Genomic DNA, 22,814 nt, shown 5'->3' with positions numbered 1-22,814 from the left:
AATCTCTCTGCTGCTTCGTAATAAGAAGTAAAATATAAAGATTTAAGGGATACAATTTCGTTTAATTTGATTTAGTTGTACGAATTTATTTTATGAATTGCGTGGAATAAATTGGTAGCGCGTAGCGCACACATACACGCGCGAAATTTAATTCGTTATCTTTTTCCGGAATAAGTAGCTCCTATTACAATTTATTTGAGTGATGAAACTAATTATACACCGTACTTCATTAAAATTACCATTTTTTTTCCAAGTATTTTAATCTTTCGGAGTGAAAACCTGCGTGATTACCGGAATTTCATATGAGGGACGAACTTCCCTTAATCTCCGATTACGTCATTACGTCATAAATGAAGAGAATGAAAAAAGAACGAAGAGAAATGAAGAGAAATCGAGATACTCGGCGAGTCTGTAGCTTCAATCATTAAATTTTGGTGATGGAAAATCACAAGTTGACGGATCTCTTCCATCGATAACTCTCTCTTCTCGTTCTCGTTTCGCGCGAGACATCGAGGAGGAGTCAACGACCCCCCGCTGTCAAGGAGAGCCGACGTATCCTCGTTAGATTTTCTCGTCCGGAGTGCACGCGGCTGCATCCCCTTAATAAACCGGAAGGCGGCCACCAGTCCCGCCTCACGCGGGCGTCGCGGCGCCGCGCCGAGCCGAAGCACGGCGCGTCGCCGTCGCGCGTCGTCGCGACGCTCCCCGCGCTCGCTCTCGCGTACGACGACGGTGGGGGTCAGGTGGTCGAACGGGAACGGGTCGGTCGAACGATCGAAAAGCCCTGCTCCTCGGCTCAGTTGTAGCGCCGACTCCCCGGCATACACGAGGTCGCGTCGTAGTTTAAAAAGGCACACTCTGTACAAACGTAGACACGCACGCTCTTATCTTCCGTACCTCCGCCTCGCCTGCCGCCTTCGCCTCGTCTCGCCTTCGCCTACTACTACTACGCCTTCGCCTCCGCCTTCGCCTCCGCCTCGCTACGTAGTGAGCAACAGATATTTAACCGTGCACGTTGCCAAGTTAGAAGCGAAGCCCTCCGACCTCGTAGAAAGCGAAAATGCAGCGTCCGATCATCGGTCACTGGAGAAAAATCCTACTGCTCGTGTATAGTTTGCCATTATTTTCATGTAAGTGAACGCGGGCGCGCGCGCGTGCTCGTATCTGCGCGCTCGCGCTCGCGCCCGTTTAGCCCTCTCGATAACAAACATCGACACCTTCCCGCCGCACGCGCGTGTACATCCCTCTTTTCTCTCTCTCTCTCTCTCTCTCTCTCTCTCTCTGTGTACCGTTTTTCCCTATTCGTCCGTCCCTTTCACTCACTCGTCGTCGTTGTTGTGTTGCGAGGGGTGGTCGCGCGCCGGCGGCCGAGCGGACCTGACGGATTTCGTCGGCTCGCCTCGTCGGGCGTCAACTCGGATCACGTTTGGGAGCATCCCTCCGCTTCCGAGAGATCCCTGAAACGCGCCGACCAAGTCCGTCCGATTTGCTCTGACTGATTTTATCTTTTTTTTTTTGTTTTTCTCTCTGGGGGACAATAATATTTTGATTTTTTTCTGACGCCATCTTCTGCCGTATCCTCTTTCTTTATATTTTCAGCATCGAATTGTCTTGGCGGCTCGAGCGTTCTCTCTATTTTCTCTGTGGGTGACGTCTGTTCGACTGTTAAATGAAGAATAAGGTTTTTCATTAGAACGATCGACTCGCGGGAGAAAAATATCGTATTTTCATTTGTCCGCCAATTATTGACATTCGGACGCGCCTGTTGATAAAGAATCGACTCCAGATTGATCAACACGTCCGTAAATAAGAGCCTGGGAAGGGGAAAGGTTGCTGGGGAGTGGGAGGCTTAGAAACATCTCTTGCAGGGGTTGGTCTTGCCCCTCGGCTGGCCGTAAAAGATAATCGTATCTCTTCACGCCGAAGGGGAGGCTACGCCGAGTTTGCGAAATTTCCCACAACGATATCGCGGTAGAAATATTTAACATATGTAATTTTTTTTTTCTTTCGAACAATTAACATCGTTCTATAGAAGATAGGCCACGATGCTTTCTGTTTTCTCTCGTAGAAATTGTTGTATTGTTTCAGTTGACGACACCACAGCGGAGGCTGCAGATTATTCCCCATACAATTCAGTACTCTGACAATATTACACATTTTGCACTTCATGACGTGTGACACATGTCTCGGGTTAATTGTTCAGTGCACCCTAACGTGTTACCGCGAGACGGAGAATAATTCTACGCCACATTCCATGGGACCGTTTTCCGGAGCACACATGAAGCGACCACCGTTAGCCAGTCTCTCACCGTTTGTTCGATACTACAATACTATACTCAAGTTACTTAATTAATTAATCATTTATGATTGAATTTTAATTAATTATTCATTGCGAAAATAACATAAGTCTGGAAGTTCGCGGAGCGAATCGCACGCAGGTATCGCTCGTTCGGAGTAAAATTTTTTCTCTTGGACACGGCGCAATGGCGCCGTACGGACTTGTGTTACTTTCAAAATGACCGATATCTTATATCTTCAATTAATAGCGTCACGTTGCAGAAATGCAGAATACTCTTTCACTGATTGTTCTGAAAAAAACTTGTTAGTGTATGCGTGTTGATCTTAGAGTGCCACTTCTGTGTCGCAGAAGGAAGTCCAACGTCGGAATAACGATTCACACGCTCTACCTCAATGTGGAATTGAATAAAAATAGAACACTTTATTTCGTGTACATGAGCTCCTATCATTCATACCACCCACGTAGAATTACTACAATGTACATTCACTATGAATCCTCAATGGCCTCCATTTGTTTGGACACGTACAAGCGCGCACACGTATGCACACTGTTAATACATGTCAATACGAATGAAACCTCGAACAATCCAGCCGCCGCCGCCGCCGCCGCCGCAACTTTTTCGCCAAACTATTTCCGAACGTTATTCGCCTTGTCGCGTATTTCAGGTCATTTCAGTGGCAATTTCTTCGATCGTAGGTCACTTTTGTCACGAAACAAAATTGTGCCGTAAAATCAAATTGAGCTGCCGTAATAAATAGCAATAATAACTCAATTCGACCTAGTTCACTCATTCACTTTGTCACGACGTTTAAATCAAATAAGCTGCCGCAACATTATGGACTATTAATACGCGAATTATTTAGATTTAAGAGCATTATGAACGTAAACATGACCGATAACGACCAACGACGCAACAATTCGTAGTTTTGTCACGCGCACCGTGAAAACAAAACAAAGTGGCGCGTTCATATCAGCCGAATGAACGATTCCATTCTAATGCCAGATCGATAATGCGTTACGACACAATATTCCACACTGTACATCTATAAGAACACTTTGTCAAACGTTTTGCTCGCGGTAGTGCTCAACTTCGTCCGAGTCAGTTAAACGCGAAACTAGAATTACGCCCGACGTGGAAGGTAATGTCAAAGGAAATGCTCGACATTGCTGCTTCCCGAAATTTCAGCAGACAAAAGCATGTGACAATGGTCCGCCGTTATCTTAATCGTTAATCGCGGAATTCCGGCTCTCGAAATTCACCGTTTGTTAGTCCTCAACAAATGGCTTCCTCGCAATTTGATTATTATACGAATTTCACAATAAATCGGGAATAATTGCGCGATTTTGCGGGTTCCATTCAAACTGCTAGAGTTTGACAAATGCAATTAAGAGAAGTTCGGAGAGAGAGAAAATGTATGTGTAGCGATATGATATCGTCAAATCAAAGGTAAATTAAAGTTGCCAAAATTTCCTTTGAAAATGTTGCCATTGTTATATATAAATATATATAACAGATAAATGTGTCAATTCAAAAAAGAGAGATTTGTGTGTACGTGATATTTAAATGTCATTTTATTCGCTTTGTTTGAACACGTATAACAAGAAACTATAAATATGCAAAATAAATTTATCAAAGCTGTAAAGATTATAAAATAATGTACGGTATGAATTACGGACAAATCCGATGTTAAATTCAAGATTTTCTTAAGATATCCTTAAGATTTCATTCAAGATTGATAAAATAACCATGCAATATCTTGAGATTGCATTTAACTCGATTTTAACAGCAGAGCTATCAAAGCAGATATATTTAAATAAAATAGCATAAATATTAATCGTCGATAGTTAAAAATTGGATTATAAATTTTTATGCATGCAAAAACGAAGGAACTATATTTAAGGTAGACGGCCACAGTCGCCATTGCATTTTAATTAAATACAAAAAGTTTGGAAATCAATTCTGACAGATCTAATATAATATAGAGAAAGAAATGTATATATGAAAACTAATATATTTTTAATTGATTAGCCTAAGTAGGCGTGAAAAATGTAGAGCGTTAAATAGAGAATCAAACTAAATCAAAAACTAATAAATCAATTTAATTGGATTAAGATACGGTTAAAAATACGACCACTTTTTTGGCCATTCGCACACAACCCCAGTTTAAAAGCCATTGTAGCAGAAACCAATTATTCGACTATTTATCGATCCAATTATATTCACCCTAATTGCACGTTATTTACATAAGAGAAACCAAGTGCCGATTTTAAATATTATGAGACGAACATTTTCTCGCAGCATTTATTAAAATATTTATACAAAGAGGAAAACTGAAATATATTACTGCGTTTAATTTCTTACAGATCAAAGTGTTATATTCTTTTTTCAGCAGAAAGCTTCATTAAGATTTTTTTTATTTTTTTTCAGCTTTGATATAAAACACGTTCAATCTCTTCTGAACGAATCGAGCGGCGATACAAGCTTTCCATATTTTTCTCATTTTATGAAAATACGAAGGCAAAAATTCTGATAATTTGTAATGCGAAAATCGGTTATTTCAATGAAAAAAAAAAGTATTGCAAGGAAATTACGTCGAAGTAAAAGTACATATTTGCAGAGGCGTATGTCCCCTGAAATCAATCGTCTGTCCCCCATCTATTTATATTGTACCACTTTCAATCAACGCAACATCGTGTACAAAAAAAATCGGTCGATTCTAATTGCGAGAAACTCGTGTAACGACGTAACGCAATCGATCGTTCAGCTTTAAGCGGCCAGTGAAATATTACAGGACAGGCGCGTAGAAAATCGTGTGGCATTAGCATTATCCGACGGCACGATCGACCTCGAAAATAGGCCTCTTGTCTGGAAACGTCTCGAAATAATATACCATGCGTGCGGCGGTAACGCGCGCTTTCAGTCTGATCGATACAGTAACACCTCCCAGCAACAGGGCGGACTGCCACAAGTAGTTACAGTCGGCCGAGGGCCCGTCGTTCTTCCCGGCAATAGCTAGATTAATCTGTACGCCGTCGTCTCCTTGTCACGCCGGTGCCAGTTTAACGAAAATTGAATGCAACACGATCGCTACACAGTCTTGACGGCATTTAATCGAAATATCAAATATCGTTCTAACCATTTCACCGTATCTCACGATCCGTATAAAGTAGCGTCGAGTGTATAGCAAAGTGGACAAGAGACGCATATTTCTTCTTCCGCGGAAAAGAGAATACGTCGCGATATATTTCGTTCTACTTAGGAAATCCCATGAGCAATTTGGAGTTGATATTTGTCGCTATAAGGAATGTTAAAGTAGAGAGCTGACAGTTTTATAGTCACGAAGACTTAAAATGTATAAGGGAGTTATTTTTTATGCACAAGTTTCGCGAACAGCCGAAAGTAACAGGAACCTTATTCTTCACTGAATTTCAGATGAACTTTACTTTAACAGAATTTGGTACCAAGATTTCGAATTACGTGCACGAAAGACACCCTATACGTGACCTTATCTAGGTTTGTGGGTTACGACGCCCCTCGAAGTTAAGCCCCGACGAATTCAATTCTAAATGAATATCACATAAACCATGGGATATATGGGACACGTCAAGCGGCAGTTTTACGGCTTTAAAAGTCTCGCCTCATTCTTTATTCAATAATAATCTTTCAACGTATCTGAATATTTGTAAAATGTCGCAGGTCGTTAGTCAAAATAACAAGTATGATAAATGACACACCGAGGAAAAAAAAACTCAATGATATTTGTCAAATTTTTTGATCTATGTACGATGATAAGTAACGACGATAAGAGATAAAAATATCTAGATGACTAAATTGATCCTAAAAATTCAGTTTTAAACACATACAGTTTTAAAGTATAAGAATATATTTGGAAGTATATTTTTCTCACAATCTCCGACTAAATATAACTTTTTAACTTTCAGCTCTTTTTCGAGACTCGCGATCGAGACTCGCGTCATAAAGTTATCCCTTAATCGCTCCCCGTGAGTTACGCGAGTGCCATCTTGAATTAATACGTTAACGTTGGGCGTTGTAGATAACGTTCACGGATGTTTCAGTCGCCAGTATACGCACACGGTAGTATATACGAACAGTGATTTCACGATTTACAGACGTGACACTGGCGGATCACATGAACGTGCAATTGATAGCGCCGCAATACGTAGAGCTTGGCACCACGGCCACCTTGCTCTGCAACCACACTGTCGCGGATGACTTGCTGCACAAAATAGAATTTACGAAGGACGAGAAGAGGATATTTCAGTACATTAAGGAGAGAAATCCGCCGTATATTTTACAGCACCATATCGACGGCGCCAGACTGGAGGTGAGCGAAATAGAATGACCGCGCGCACAAAAAGATGGCCCTTTGAAGTGCGTCCCTCTTGTATCCTTCTTCTACTTTATTCTCTTTCGCTGCTACTTGTCATTATTCCGAAAAGCGTATCAAGAGAAATTGATAAGAGAAAGAGATAACGATGGACTTAATCAATTAACTCTAAACTTTGATAGACTTGATCCTTGACAGCTCATAAATATTTTGGATATCGCTTTCCACCGTGATGTACATACACGTGACTTTCGCTTTACGGCGTACATAATTATCTCAAAGGCATCTCGTAGTCGCGCTGCAACATGGCATGCCGGTTCGATAACACGTCTACATAAATTTGTGTCAAATTTACACGGGACAAGACTGATGGCATCGACCTTTGCATCTCAATCTATATCCACAGTTATATATACATATACCCTCTCTATCTATCTCTATATCATCGCTTTAAACCTCAATATTAAACGAATTTCTATCTTAATAACGGAAGTCAAAGATGCGTCTAGACAGTGTTAGAGAAAAATTCATCGATCGCCTGTATAAAAATTTCCATTATTTTACATTTCGCACAGTAGTAATTTTAATTTGACACGTGCCTGATTTATTTTTTAGAAGCAGAGAAATCAATTCGTTCTTTCAAATATCTCTTAAATCTTTTTCTAAGTACGTATAGCATTGTGCAATTTTAGAATTTATTCTAATTTATACTAAATTTATACTAAGATTTAAATACATATACGTACATTTTGTCTCATTTAATGCCATTCAATTCTTTATTAAGATTTTATTTATGAAGAGAGAGTCAAGATTTTTCGAAAACACATTTTCTTTTTTACGAACAAAGTTTATGCATCAAACTAATATTCGTTTTTTTGTAAGTTTTTCAAGCATTACTTTGTGTACGCATGCATTTTTTCGGTAAACATTCTTTTTATTCTAAACTATTCACTTCATCTTCCGTTACATCACGCACCAGTTTATGTAACAAAAGAACACCTTCTTTTTTTTTTAACCTGCCGTCTGACATTATTACATGACCAGGTAAAAATACATCTTAGTCTGCATACCTGTCGCGCATCTCGGTACGGTATGTAAGAAAAAAAAACCGTTGTAAACAAAAATCCAAAAATAACGAGAACGCCCTCGATGTAAGCTGAATATCCGGAGTCCGCGCCTGGCCTTTTGCCAATGATTAAACGAGCAAAGCTAACGCATTTACCTAAGGCGCAGTCTTTTATGTATCGACACAAAGCAAAGTTATTTATGTACACATACGCACACTCCGCGCCACGTGAAATACCCTCCGTATTTCCCGGCAGCATCGGGTAGTAACGCGTGGCAGCGCAATTTCCCTCACGAATGTTTTCGATGGGAGCGCGCGGCAGATAGGGGATCTATTAAAAAAAAAAAAAAAGAGATAAGGTAGAAAACCAATACTTGTGCTAATCCATATGTGATACCTAATAACGCCACGAGGATATGAGCGCTTGTGCTGGCGTGTGTGTAGAGAGTCAACACATTAATAATGAGGTTACACATGACAGAAATAGAACGTCCATTTGGTCATACTTTCAGGCCGCTGGTAATGGGCGATTATAAGTGCCAAAAACACTTTTTCCCTTTTCTTTGCGAGTACGCGGAAAAACTCTTCTGTACTTGGCACTTTCATCTATTTCATCTTCACGGAAAAAATCGACCGAGTTGCACGACAATTTTTCTTCATTTTTTATGAGCAATCGTCTTTTTACTCCTTTATCTCTTCTCAATTTTCTCTTTCAGTCGCTCCGTAAAAAATTTCAAACTCTCTTGATCGATATTCTAGATATTCTTATGATATTATGTTAGGCTAACTATTGTGCGTTATTATTGGAGTTCTTTGTTGTTAACAACAGAGAATATGCGACTGTTCCAATGTTAATTCTGAGTTATCTTAAAGTTATTACAGTACGTCATGAAAGATGTAGGTAAAGATATGTATAACAAATGGGGCGCTAAAAATGATTAGATCTAAGCTACTTAATAACGAAATTGAGTTAATGTAATAAGAACTTTTCAGTCACATCATCTTGATAATTCTATGATTTTTGAACAAACGATAATAATGGAAAAAAAATAATGGTGATGATAAATTGTTTGAATTCTATCATTTCTACATTGCTGATCTTGAAAAGAGATTTCTTCCATAATTTAAATTTTTATTATTCGAATATTTTGAAGTAGCGATTAATTATATACTTTAAAGATAAGTATATACATATATAGATAGATGGATAGATAAATAGACAGACAGATAGATAGATAGATAGATAAACATTTAGGATAGACATCATGTAAATATACAAGTCTAAATATGGCAAAGCTAAGCGACTGGGTTAGAAACTTGGATTACATTATCTAAAGTGTTCTGTTTTCCAAAGCGTTTCTCCTTGTTCATGCATCCACTCGATATAATTGAAATGGCTAGATGAAAAGAATACAAGCGACAAATCCTCGTAAAGCAAGTTGGTAAAAGAACATTCTTGAACTTTCATTTAAAGATAACGCTCTGACGTACTTCGTACATTGTCACATCCAATGTATTTGAAAGCGTAAGAATGGCACGTTTAGAAGAAAAAAAAATACCTCGATATAAAGGTATTTTCATTTTCTCTCGTGCTACTCTTCCTTGTTTAATCATTAAGGTAAAGAGTCCGGAAGCAAGCGACAGTGAAATGTAAAAAGCTGCACTTTGAGAGAAATTAATTTTCACGCAATTTTTTTGCACCCTTGAATTGTCTATACAGTATTTGTCACTTGTGTATGTGTCTTTTTACATATGGGAAGTACCTCGATTAAAACACGTCGTTTTAATTGATCGATGCATCGTTTCAATTGACAATATATTATTTTAATTGATCGTGCTATGTGTCATAATCGACATTAATATGTCGCTGTTCTTTTCCAGTATTCGAAGAACGGTACGACAATCAAATTGCACAATGTGCGTTTTGAAGCTTCCGGTTTTTATACTTGTGAAGTCACTATGACAACCCCCATTTACACTGCAGGCGCTGATCCCGTACAGATGAGAGTGATACGTGAGTGCCCAGTGTCGATTTTACAAGAATAGAAATATTTCTCTGCAAATGATACTAGTTATTAATATTGGATTGCATTAATTTTAACGAGTAGCTATTCAGGTAGCTAAACACGATATTGGCATCGACCTAACTGAAATAATCATAATTAAGTTGATATGATCATTGTTATTAGACATTGACATTTCTCAAATTGAATAAGTGAAATGTTAATACTGACTAATGTGTCGACTAATACGAACTAGATTTTAAAATGTCAACGCTCATCTTCAAATTTACTTTATAATTCCTTTTAGATCCGCAATCTGAAATACCTAGGATTACGTTCAAAAAGAGCGTATACGTGGTAGGCGAGAGCTTGGAGGCGAATTGTTCATCCTCGCCCGCACTTCCAGTTCCTTATATAACGTGGTTCATAAACGGCGAAGAGGTAATATGGACAATAGAGATTGAAATATAGGGTAACTCCAGTATTTACGCTGCGCGAGAATTTATGCCGCGGAAGTCAGAAAAAATAAAAGAAGTGAGGATTTACGCGTAACTTATATGTGCATTTATGTCATACTACGCTGTATTTTAGTTTATAATATTAACGAGTGTTATATGTCATATTAATGAGACGTTAATATTATCATAGTGAATTGAATCGATTTATCGACGTAGTAAGTGGCGTAATCATATATTGTAACCTATGTATTATAAAACGATTACTGTGATGACAAAGGCTTACCGATTATTTCACAGTACATAAATGTAAAAGGATGGAATACAGACGTGCTCAGTTCTTGTATTTCTTGTTCAGTTTAATGTCTTGTACATCTCGTCTGTTTGAGATACTCGCACTTTTAGCCTTAAATTGGTAATTAAAAAATTACTTAATTATTAATTAGAATACATCCCTAATGGGTTATATGGCAAAAATGCAAGGGTTTAAAAAATTCTTTTTTAAATATAGGAAAATAAATATTTCATATATTTAATTTTTTATATAGTAGTAGATAGTATAAAGTTTCTCTTGATATATGTTTATTTTTTTAAACATAGAAAACAATATTTGATAAATTAGATTTTAGATTGATATGGGGTGTATATACTGGAGTTATCATATTTACAATTTTAATGAGTCCAATAAAAAAAGTACACACTCACGATTTGACGATTTTAATAATTACGAATTAAACACGTTATTATTCAAAAGAGATATTTTTTATCATTTTTTTCTCTCACTATATTTAAATATTTTGACGCAATGTTTATTATTATATTAATAGATTTTTAATTTTTACATGTACTGCGTATGTTTTACGCATACATATCTAAAAACTTTTGAAACCTGATTTCTTATAAGTTACTTGAAACTTTAATATAATTATGCGCTATCAAACTCTTAAACATCTTCTTAGAAATATTTCTTCGCTCGATTGCAATTTTCCTGATTTCGCCTAGGTGGATGTTGCCCTAGTGACTCATTTTCCGCATAAATACCATACAAATCATCTGATGTCCGCCACCGCCGGGCTGAAAGTGGAGGTTTCCGCATTGCACGCTGGCGAGAACGGACATCTAGAAATCAGCTGTCGCGCAACGATACCCGATTTTCCCATGCAGTACGAACAATTTGCTGATATTAAGACAAAGACGGTGTCGGGTAAGTTTTTTTTTATAATAAAAGCATATTAAACTCTTTTGTTTGCGTATACAACGTTATAGTAATAATTTTGATCGCCGAATACGCGATGCCGAATTGTCGAGAATGAAAAAAAAAATAGTGACCTATAAAAAGATACATTCAGAATTATTTTATTTAAAAATCGACATTGTCGGAAATAAAAAAACAGCTTCGTTGCGAAGCTGACTTTGAGACTTTGCACTGTGTGAGACTTTTCTATGTGCGTGTTCATCTTTCGTAAGTCGTAGGGCTTCTATATATCTTTACAATTTATCAATTACAAAAAAGGAAAAGTCCCGATTTTTGTATTTCCGTGCGACTTGTTTCAGTGGAAATCATACCAGCGCCGGATGTGATGTCTTCCGCGGCGATTCTCATACGAGAACTAACGCTGCTTACGATATTGTGCATACTGAGCGCGATGCACGAGTTTATTCCTTAATAAAAGTCAATTGCTTTAGGATAATTCGGCTGTAACATATCTAATCGTAAGGATATTAAGGCGATGAACATAAGATCGAACAATCACAATGTCTTCCTTCGATATATCGAAATACACGGGGGCAGCAGTTTTATTGTCTTTGCAGAAGTTTTGTAAACTCATAGACGCGGCTTCTTCGTGCGCAAACTATTTTCGATTATTGCTTATAACGAGCGTCGTCTGTCTCGCGAAAACATATCAATCCCATTGTCATGTGAGAAACAAATGTCCGAATATTCGGCAAGGTGTGTCGGAAAGCTATGTCTCTTCCTTCGATACTGTATTCTAATCCATTTACATATCACGTAAAATTATTCAAATTCTAATATTGAATTTTGAAAATTATTGTCTGGAAATATTAAAGCAGAGGAAATAGGAAAAATACGCGAAGATATTTATTTTTGTTGTATCGCAGAACATCTTCGATATGTAATACATAATGTACATATTGTTGCATTAGTTAACGTGTCTTTGAAACAAAACAGAGTTTATTGCAGTTTAAGGTAAAACGTGGTTTTATTGTTGAATATATGAGAATTTAATCTATATTAATGTTATCGAGATATTATATGACCTATATGTTACAAATTGTAATTGATATTTTACTTTAAAAAACGATATGGTTTTCCGATACGCATTAATATAACATTTCATCTAGTCTCGCCTCGCCGCTGGAGAAATACAATGTTTTTTAAGCTGGCAAATACGTTCTTGTTATTGCGCGCACATTTTTATAAAAACTGTACAAAAAAATTCGCGACCGTAAAAAAACACTTTAATGTCAGTCGAATCGGGTTAATAGATTTTTCCCTTTTGGGATGATATCCGATTCTTCAATAGCAATGTTCCATTTCTCAGATTTCTGATTGATTTGTCTCTTTCTACAATATTTTTCACGTCACTCAACCCATTAGGATCGCGGTAAAAAAAAAAAAGTAATTTTAATTTAATTTGCAATAGATGCAAAATGGTCCTTTGTTAATATTTTACGCCCCGTTTCATGATAACATTTCGTGATAACGTACACAGTGATGAGATCAATTTTCTCGACAATAATCTAGAGAAGCGACAACTTTTTCCGCGTATAATAGGACATAGACTAGAGGAAATGTTCAGCGTCATTTCCCGTAATTCGGAGCTTAGCGCTCCGTAGGAAACATTATATACACAGGAAATTCAAAACAAGAGTGGCGTAAGTTAAATTATTACGTGTAAAGTGCTCGGATTTTGGCACGTATCAGAATATCTCTCTGAATTGTCTTTTATTTCAAATTATCGTTTTAATAAATGACGTAACAATATAACGAGTTGCAAATAGAGGAAGATACTATTACCAGTACTGATTGACCAGTACTACTTTGTTTTTGAATTGACCTAGTAATGTAGGAAACAATTATAAAATAAAAGAAGCAAATTTACCAGTTTTATTAATATTATTAATAATTTACAATTGTTTAAATTATTACAATTTCCACAAAAAATCGTGCTAATTTTATTCTCGCTTTCCAAGAATTCGTTTTTAGCAGATTTTATATAGAAAAAAGCCATGGATGTATGAACCAAGAGATTGTGTCGTTTACATTTCAAAATTATGTTTACACGGATTATTTACATATTGTTTGCGTTATGTTTACACAAATCTTTTTCATGTAGACAATACAGGCAACGTAAATTATTATAAATTGGATAATATATTTTATGTGTAAACGCTGGTATGAACTATGGGTTTTTATCTCTTTAATTATTTAAACAGATCGTATTTTTATCAGTGCAAGGATCAGTGCAATATTTAATTTAGGGAAATAAAGAGATGCCGTTTTAGGAAATTTATGTCAGTATTAGCGATCTTCCTCTTTCAATAAATTACGTAACGCTCTAATGAGCTGCAAATACCACAAAAACGTTCACTTAAGCCATTAATGTTTTCGATTCTTGGTTTTCACGTGCTATAACGGGTTGAGGGATATCGATGAAACGGGATGTACGATGTACAATCAGTATTATATTACGACTTCCTTCAGTGTGGTTTAAAGAGGCAAGCTTAAAAAACACCGCGACAGCGGCTAGGCATTTTAGAGAACTGCGAGAAACTAGAGATAACTAGAGACACTCGAGTCAGAGTCTGATCAATATCTGATCGATCACTATTAAATGTAACGACTAAGCACGATTTCTTTGCTCTGACTTTACCAATGTACAATCTGACCTTATTACTTATCTACTCGTAATTTGAGAGATAGTGCACTCTATTGATCTTATTGAGGTCGATCGAGAGACTCGGCGAACTGATTCGATCAAACTCTGACTCAACCATCTGTAGAAGTAGCGATTACGGCCGTCGTGCTTGCGGCCAAACTTTTTGGAACACTGTTGGGCGCGTTGATCCGTCGACACGACAACGTGACTTTGACGGGATTTAAAAGACTTGATGCGATACCATTGCCGAGCGGTTCCGTTGACGACCACAATGCGTGGGATTATCTCTTGTCTGTGTACAGACACATCTCTCTCCGCTAAAAAGAAATCATAATCCTCCGCTGTCGGTACTCGTACTAAATACCAGCAACCTTTAAACAGCCATATTGGCTATAGCGTAAGTGTGTTAGTATGACTACCTAAGCTGGTGGTGCACTTTGGAACACTAAAAGGATTATGCCGGTGAACGTTTATGCTAGAGTGAACGCGAACGATGCTTTCCGAGGCTTTAGAGTACTAATCTAATCTTGATTATTAGGATAATCAAAGAGAAACGTTATCATCGTCTCCAGTTAGACGACTAATCTAAAAAGTTTTGATAGCTTCACAGATCCAATTTTACGAACGTAAGTCTGTAGCTAACGTTACGACTAGAGGTACTCGCGCGCGATCGAATTCGGTTACAATTAATGTAAAGATTAATAAAAAAAAAAAAATGGCAGATTACTAAACGGTAAATTAATTGTCATAGCTAGAGGAAAGTGGAAACGTAGGGAACAAACATTGACTACGTAGTGCTTTATAGAGGTAAAAAGTATATTTATGATTAATGAATTTTTATGCGTATTTCAGATTGTGCAACGATTTGCTAAAATCAAGATAACACATCGTAATCGCGTGCAAATTCTTACATGCTTTCAAACTTGCAACAAATATACTACTTTTTTAATTTTTATTGTATTTATATATGAGACGTAAGAACCAAATATTGGTCGTCTATAAGCGAAGTTTGAAAGCTTAGTAATGATATTTTAATTGAGAAGTGCCTTTTTCATATTATCCGCAGATTAGAAAATATCTTGGGCAGATTTTTATAGTCTGCTGGCGACGCGCTTCGCCTGGAAAGCAAAATCGCAAACAACTGAGAATTTAATATAGAAAAGAAGTCGCCTTTTTTAACGATCTCTCTCTCTTTCTCTCTCTCTCTTATTCTAATAAAGCTATTCTTAGTCGTTTCAGCGTTCATTCTAGCCTGTTAAAACTCGAGATTTAATATATTGCAAAATTTATAGCAGTTTGCTGTTTCTAGCTGAACCTTTCACATGGTACGATTTCACGAGCCACTCGTAACAGAGCCGTTTGAACGACAAAAAGGATTACGCGATGACTTTTGTCGTAGAATTATTCCAGCGACAAATGCTGTACGTGAAGTAAAAAAATAGTAGTGGAAATTGTTCAAACTAGAAAATTTCACAGCCGCTGGAATAAGAATGACAAAGCTGTCGCTTCAATTGCTTGTTTTAACAGCGCGTGAAATTGTATCTTATAGAATTGATTTTGAAGTTTGCCGGAAAAGGGTAAAGATTATATATGGAGTACTTCACGCCAATCAATACATTCACACAGTACTACGCACGTAAAAGTCTACTTTTATCTTTCGTGGAAATATATTACGTTACACTGCTATGTGCGCTCTCCATGCAGAGCGGTAGCACTGATTGTGAGAAAAAAATATTTAAAAAATATTTGTGATTATAGTTGAATGTTATAGATAATTATGGTTACGAGTTTCATTTTTATATTGTAGTTATTGCTATAATGTTAATAGTAATGTGTTACACTAAAAATGTAAAAAGAAACGTGAAAAAAATGGTTGCAATTTAATTTAAATACAATTGGAACAAAAAATGATTGCAATCGTTTTTGGTGCCGACTGTATTTCAATTATGATAATTGCAATATCTTTTTTGTCAGTGTAACACATTATATGTTATTATTATTACCCAGTACGCAAGAGACATTAAAATAACATTTAGAAATGTTGATTTTACTTTTAAACATTTGAAAATAATATTGTACGAACGTTTGAAAAAGATTATTTGATATACGATTTTTTCCGAAACTTTGTTGAATGTTTTAAAAACATTACTTCCGAGTCATGGTCAAAGTTTTCGTTTATACTGATGCTGTATACAATATTAAATAGGATTATACCTGGAAACATTTCATGGAATATTGTTGTAATAACATGGTAGTAATGATTTTATGCTTACTACGACTAACTAACCACCAGCTAACATTATAACAATAATAACTGCAAACACGAAGAACGTAATTCTAAATAAAATTATTTTACATTTAATTGTAGTCACACATATATAAAATATTTTTCTCTCAATAAACGTTTCTTTGAAACGTCACGATAATTTATTTATCTCTATCTCGAGCGTTACGGGATAGGTAAAGAAAGGTGCAGAAGGCTAGAGAGAGCAGGCCTGGTATAAATTAGCGGAAAAACAAAAGTCAACAGAGCGTGGGGCACAGAAAATGGAGGATCCCGCTAAACCTTTACGATGGCTCGCACGCGAGCCATGATGCTCATCGCGGTTGTGGTCGTCCTAATACCGTGTATCTGTCCGATTTCCCTGGTGACCCTGGTCAAAACGACCACGACGTCGTGGAAGTCCGCGACCGACGAGGCGGCGGTGCGCATCGTCGGCGGGGAGATCACCAGCATCAAGAATTACCCGTTCATCGTAATACGTGCAACGCGCCCATTTCTTTCACGCACACAGGCCCCTTAACCCTTCGCCTTTGCAAAGGACATCGGTACCATCTCTCACATTTCGCGGATGTGCGTATTGTGTCGCGACGACTCTAACGTCAAAGACGTGGAAGTAACGCGAAGTGTAATGTGCAAGGTTGTGGATGGTTTTATCAACAATCTCTCTGTCTCCGGGAGTTGACGTAGCGAGTTGTTTAACGATTCAACGCAAAGAAAGAGAACAACTCATAAATTATTTTTTGACGGGCACTCCTTCATAGAATCAGATTGTTTCAAGAGTAGCTCAAAATAAAATTGTTATGACGATGACGTGCGAAATGAAGTTTTGACTGACGTATCTTGCAATTTACGCTCACCCCGAATAAATTCGCGTGTAGGACCAACTCGGATTAGAGATATCGGTTTTATTAAAATAGACCGTGTTGTGCAACTTGCAAATCTTCGTATGTGCGATGGATACTGAGGGTATACCGATGTACTTTAAATGCTCGTGCCAATCTAATTTTTGAATGCTCTCGAGACAGCCGGAAATCTCAATTTCCATATAATCGAGCGTCATTTAGAGAAATATGATTCTAGGCCGAATAAAATGGAACAAAGTATATTGCTTTGTTCAAATTTTTACAGGAATGGAAACGATAAAATCAAACGTGTTTGCTAAATTTGAATCGATGGATAATTTTGATCATCAGTTCCAAGTATGGATATCTACACTGGTAATCAGTGATTATTTAAAAATCAATGAATTTGTTGTATATTTATCAGTATTGGAGTGTATTAATACACTGATCAATAAGACCTTTTCAATAATTACCAGTAACTTTTTATTGATCTTTAGATTAACATAATACTGATTAATCAGCCTCAAGTATACCACTGGTTAATCAGTCATCATTACTTATTGATTCAGATTTAGAGAGTGTACACGAGATTTTACGAAAGATTCTTTTTCAAAGACTTAGCGTGATTTAGCAAGTGGGAGATAAATGTAACAAAAGATGTTAAAGTAGGAAAAAATTACTGGTGAAATTGAGCTTCAACTGATCTCGAATGTGCTGGCATTCGTCCGAGCTAGGGGCGCAAGGGTTAAGGTGGCAACCGACTCGACTCGGACTCGGCGAATCCGAATTTTTCAAAGTCAATTCCTCTTAGGTCTCGGTGCAGCGCCGACCCTATAGCCACTCGTGCGGAGGCACTTATGTCGCCTGTAGGTTCGTCCTGTCGGCCGCCCATTGTATGGTCAGGTGCGTGTCACAAGACTGCGTTTCGCATTTTGCGCTATGTCTGTCGCGGAGGGTGGTGTAGTCTCTTTCTCTCTAGCCGGGGCTTTAGCACTTTGTTCGCCCTACTATATGTGTATACCCCTCGTCTCTTTCAACACGCAATCTTCATTCTTTGGACGTATGAAATGTTTGAGCAAAGGGGGAGAATTTGAAATTCGGGAGAGAGAGCCAGGGATTTGGGAAGATTGCGTTCCAAGATTAAGATACCAGCTCTCTCGATTCACGGGGTGAAAAATGAGCGAAGATATTTTTGCGTGAGATTTTCGTGGTATAAGAACACGTGGACTCTCTAAAGGTCTCAGTAATACGCGACACTCCTCGAGCTTGATTGTTCTTTAAATGTTAACTGTGATCTTTTTAATTTAGTGTCATTAAGGTGTCGATCACACTCTTGCTTATTTGCTTATAAATTATATGTATAAAAGTGTATATATAAAAGTTATTCGTTCTACAGGCTTCCGTGGCCAATTATGATTAGGAAACACTGCCATATCGTACAGCGAATTTATCTTTTCACATGTTTTTCTGTGATATATTTAGCACGTGAATTCGAACAAATTGATATATAATACATTTGCGTTGTTGTAACAATATTGATTTTTGATAACGTCATTTTTTTTTTTTTTTTTAATGCCTTACATTAGAATCTTTAAACTTATTGTTAGATGAAACTACATATATACGCTGTATATACGTACTGGAATTTTCAAGTTTAAATTTCCCTTTTTTCTTCAATTCTAATTTACTTTATAATTAGAATGTGGAAAGAACTTCGAAAGAAGTACAAGGCATCTATCTCTTTTGAGCTGTACAAAATTACGTAAGTTCTAGATATACATTTTAAGCTCTCTGAAAATAAAAAATTTAAATTACTTTTCTTAGATACTCTTCTTAAATTACTTTTTCTTAGAGATTTAAATTAAATCTCTCTATTTAAATTTTATAAATGAAGAATATCAAACAAAATCCATTACATCCAATAACAAGAACGTTTCACATAACATGTATTTTTGTCGCTTGCTTTTAATATTTAGAGCATGTTCTCATACGTTCTCAAATTTTCGTAGACAAGTTTTATTTTATATCTTTCGCTTTCACTTGCAACTTTTCGAGAAATTGAAAAGCTCTCAGCTTTCGGTACGATTAATCTTTAAATACGAAACTATGTGATCTAAATCTTTTTATAGATTTAAAGTAAATTTTGCGAGATAAAAAGATCACGGAGAAAAATTGCTGGCTAAAATATAAATTAGACATCGCGATATATTCTTGGGAATATAATTATCTATTTGTAAAGCGAATTGAATGCCCTGGTAAGACATTTTAGGATTACACCACATTACATGAGATATTAGTGGCCGTGTTTAACCTCCTTGCTACTGCAGAGATGTATGTAACGTGTTCGTTCACGAGAAAAGCAAGGCTTGTGTTTGATGTAATGACGTGTCTTGTAAGATGTAAATCGCTTCCATTTGTGAGAAACCGAACAGGTCGGCAGATTAAAATTTACAGTAATCTAGTTTGGAAACGTGTTGTATTATATATATTTCGAGAGTGAGTATATCTCTCAGTGTAAAAGAGATATTTACATCTACACAATTCTATATAAAATATTTATTAAATATCGCAGAGTGATGTATCTGAACAGCAGTTCTGTAATGTTTAAGTCCCGAATACATATTCGGTAGGCAATTTATATCGCGTATACGAAATATACGTGGGACATTCGGACTTATATTTTCGCTACTGAAGGCAATCCTCCTTTGGACTATACAGCAACAGGGTGAACAGGATTAGAAGACGACGGAATTGGGGGCGATGACAACGATCGGGTATAAGAATAACTGCCTGTTGACAGCTGGCGTATTCAATTATAGAGTGAATCTTGTCTCGCCTCTTTCGTCTCGTTCACCCCTCCATAATTGTACCTTATTTGTTTCTGACTGTGAGTAGTGATGTGCTGTCTAGCGTATATATTTCACGAGTAAGGAGAAGGTTAGCGATGCTAGATCCTAAGGCAATGATATCTGTCGCGGTATCTATCTGTGTATCGATTAGCTGTGTACTAGCGATGAGATATACTACTACTCGCGTGAACGTAGTTTCTGTTTTACGTGTCAAGCTCGGCCGCTCGTGATTGTAGGGGAAATTGGGACGCAATTAGATGGACGTACGCTCGTTTACACGACAAGCTACGTAAAATATTAAAGGACGAGTGATTTAAAGGGAACGACACAAATTCAAGGAGAGTATAGCAATCAAGCTGAAACGACAGTAATGAACATACTTTCCCTGAATACTGCTTCCCTCTTTCGTACACATACATACATCAATTTGATACGATAAAGGTATTGATTACCAAACAGAATATTTTGTTTCCATGTTTATATTAAACATATTTTAATTTGATTTGAATATTTGCGCTCGTTTCTTGACCCATAAATCTCGCATAACAATTTTTGTTTTACGATCAATTTTGCTATCTTTAGTTCTTTCTTCAGTTATTAGTTTTAGGAATAGATAAAAGATATCAATTTATTTCATTTTTCACTTGTCTAACTTGATCAAAAATTTAATCTTGTTATTTGTTTATTATTTACGATTAATATAGATCAAGTTTTTCCACAATATTTTGCTTATAAAAAAAAAGAAATCGCTTATATTGTTTAAGATTTCTTCTTTAAGAAAAAAATCTTGTTTTTTTTTAATTTCATGAATATTAAATTCTTTTTCTTCTCTAAATTCTTTTTTAAATTGTGTATTCAACAACGTGCAGAAAAAAGGTATCGTGAATTCCACGATATCATTCCAGAAGAAAAGAGTTCCGTCATTACACGTCCGATTGCGTCCCACTTTTCTCCACCGCTCCGATGTTTAGGCGAAAAATAAAACCAAGGTGTATAATTAACTCGTTGTTTAAAGACGGTTGTTCCACGACACGTGGGAAGCGGAGAATCCACGCCTCTTTTACGTGATCGCTGGCGCGACCTACGTGTATTTACCAAGCTGGAGTTCCATGCAAGTGGAATTGGTAGACAAGACATTGCCGCACGCAGAATTTCGATTCTCGGACATGCGAAACGATATTGGATTGTTCAGGGTGACTGTTTATGCCGTGTATATATTTCTGTGTCGATAATAAAAAAAACAAACCTTGTAAATCATCATGATTTTACACTTGTCATCCGTGCCCGCGTTTACAGCTGAAGAGACCGCTTTACAGAAACGCCTTCGTCCAATATGTTAGAATTCCGCCAGCATACATCGCAGATATGTTCCAGATATATACGGAGGATTGCGTCGCTGCTGGATGGGGTCGACACATACCTGATTCAGCTGTAAGCAAATTATTACAAAGTGTTTTATTTAATACGGCACGCAAATGAAGATAATATATATTTTGATAGATGAATCATCTTGTCTCATTTTTGCTGCTTTGTATAAAATTGTGCAAAAAGAGATAGAATACGCAATATATTTTTTTTTCCTACAACATCATAGAGAGTTTGAACTATTATAAAATAATAGAATTATTTTAGATTCCATTTAAAGCGGATTTTTCTCAATATCCATTTTTTTTATCAGTTATTTAGATCGAATCTTTTTAGAAAAGAAATCTACTCTTTTTATTAACTCTTCCAATTCCGAATTAATTCTATTTGTAAAAAAATTTTTTTTTTATTTATTATTATTCCTAATAGTGTATAGATGGTACTTGATTTTTTTTATAATTTTCCTGTTGGAAAAATCAAAATGTTGTGTTGTTGTCCAACTATCGATTAATTTAACGTCTGGATGGATTTGCAGATTATTGCCTTATGATAGGAAAGGGTTAAGTGATTCTGAAATCATCGTACAATTTAATAGAAAATAGAAAAAGTTAACCAACAAATAATTTATTTCTTTAATCTTTTTACGTGTCTCATTATTAGCAAGGAAGCGGTACGTATTTGCGACACGTTCAAATTCCATTAATCTCCCCTGACAAATGCCCTATGCCGAAAGTGCACAAAGAAAAGCAATTATGTGCGGGTCTGCTGGAAGGTGGACGCGACGCTTGCCAGGTTTGCATTGAATTCTGCACATTTCGTGTATATGTACACACACACACACACACACACACACACACACACACACACACACACACACACACACACACACACACACACACACACACACACACACACACACACACACACACACACACAAATATATAGTTTTTACGTACAAATGATAAACAATAATATATTTAAAATAGATAATAAATCACATTGTGCTAAACAGAAATTTTAGGGAAACGGGATTAATATTTTGATTTTTAATTCTACTTTTGCTTTTACTTTTTTGGATTCTATAATACCTTTATTAAAATTCCAGGGTGACAGCGGTGGGCCATTGCTGTGTAACGGAATGCAAGTCGGTATTGTCTCTTGGGGCGAGGGATGCGCTCGTCCGAATAGAACGGGTGTCTATTCTCGCGTAGATTTTTATCTAGAATGGTTAAACGAGACTATTGTTCAAAATGGAGCTGCAAAATATTCCTTTCAAAACGTGATAACGATTATTTTTGCATTTCATTTTTTGTATGCTTTATGAGAGTACAATGTACTCATCACGTATATGTATAAGACAAACGAGTAAAAGTTATAATTTTGTGTTTAGTTACAACATC

At 36.7% G+C, this 22,814-nt stretch overlaps 1 protein-coding gene across 2 annotated transcripts; it reads left to right on the top strand.

Moving 5' to 3' along the window:
* The first annotated feature begins 720 nt into the window (after positions 1–720).
* LOC105193607 lies at positions 721–22,648 on the top strand. Of its 2 annotated transcripts, none has more exons than XM_011158137.3 (6): positions 721–1,130; positions 6,431–6,645; positions 9,596–9,728; positions 10,025–10,158; positions 11,175–11,376; positions 11,727–21,304. In XM_011158137.3, the coding sequence occupies exons 1-6, from the start codon at positions 1,061–1,063 to the stop codon at positions 11,837–11,839; spliced, it is 867 nt and encodes a 288-aa protein (XP_011156439.1). In that variant the 5' UTR covers positions 721–1,060; the 3' UTR covers positions 11,840–21,304. The 2 variants fall into 2 exon arrangements, with proteins under 2 accessions (XP_011156439.1, XP_039313955.1); XM_039458021.1 differs by lacking the exon at positions 11,727–21,304 and adding an exon at positions 22,520–22,648 and having other exon boundaries at positions 722–1,130.
* The last annotated feature ends 166 nt before the right edge of the window (positions 22,649–22,814 follow it).

Source organism: Solenopsis invicta, chromosome 2 (genome assembly GCF_016802725.1).
Source record: "Solenopsis invicta isolate M01_SB chromosome 2, UNIL_Sinv_3.0, whole genome shotgun sequence".
NCBI lineage: Eukaryota > Metazoa > Arthropoda > Insecta > Hymenoptera > Formicidae > Solenopsis > Solenopsis invicta.
This window is presented reverse-complemented; position numbering and strand designations above follow the sequence as displayed.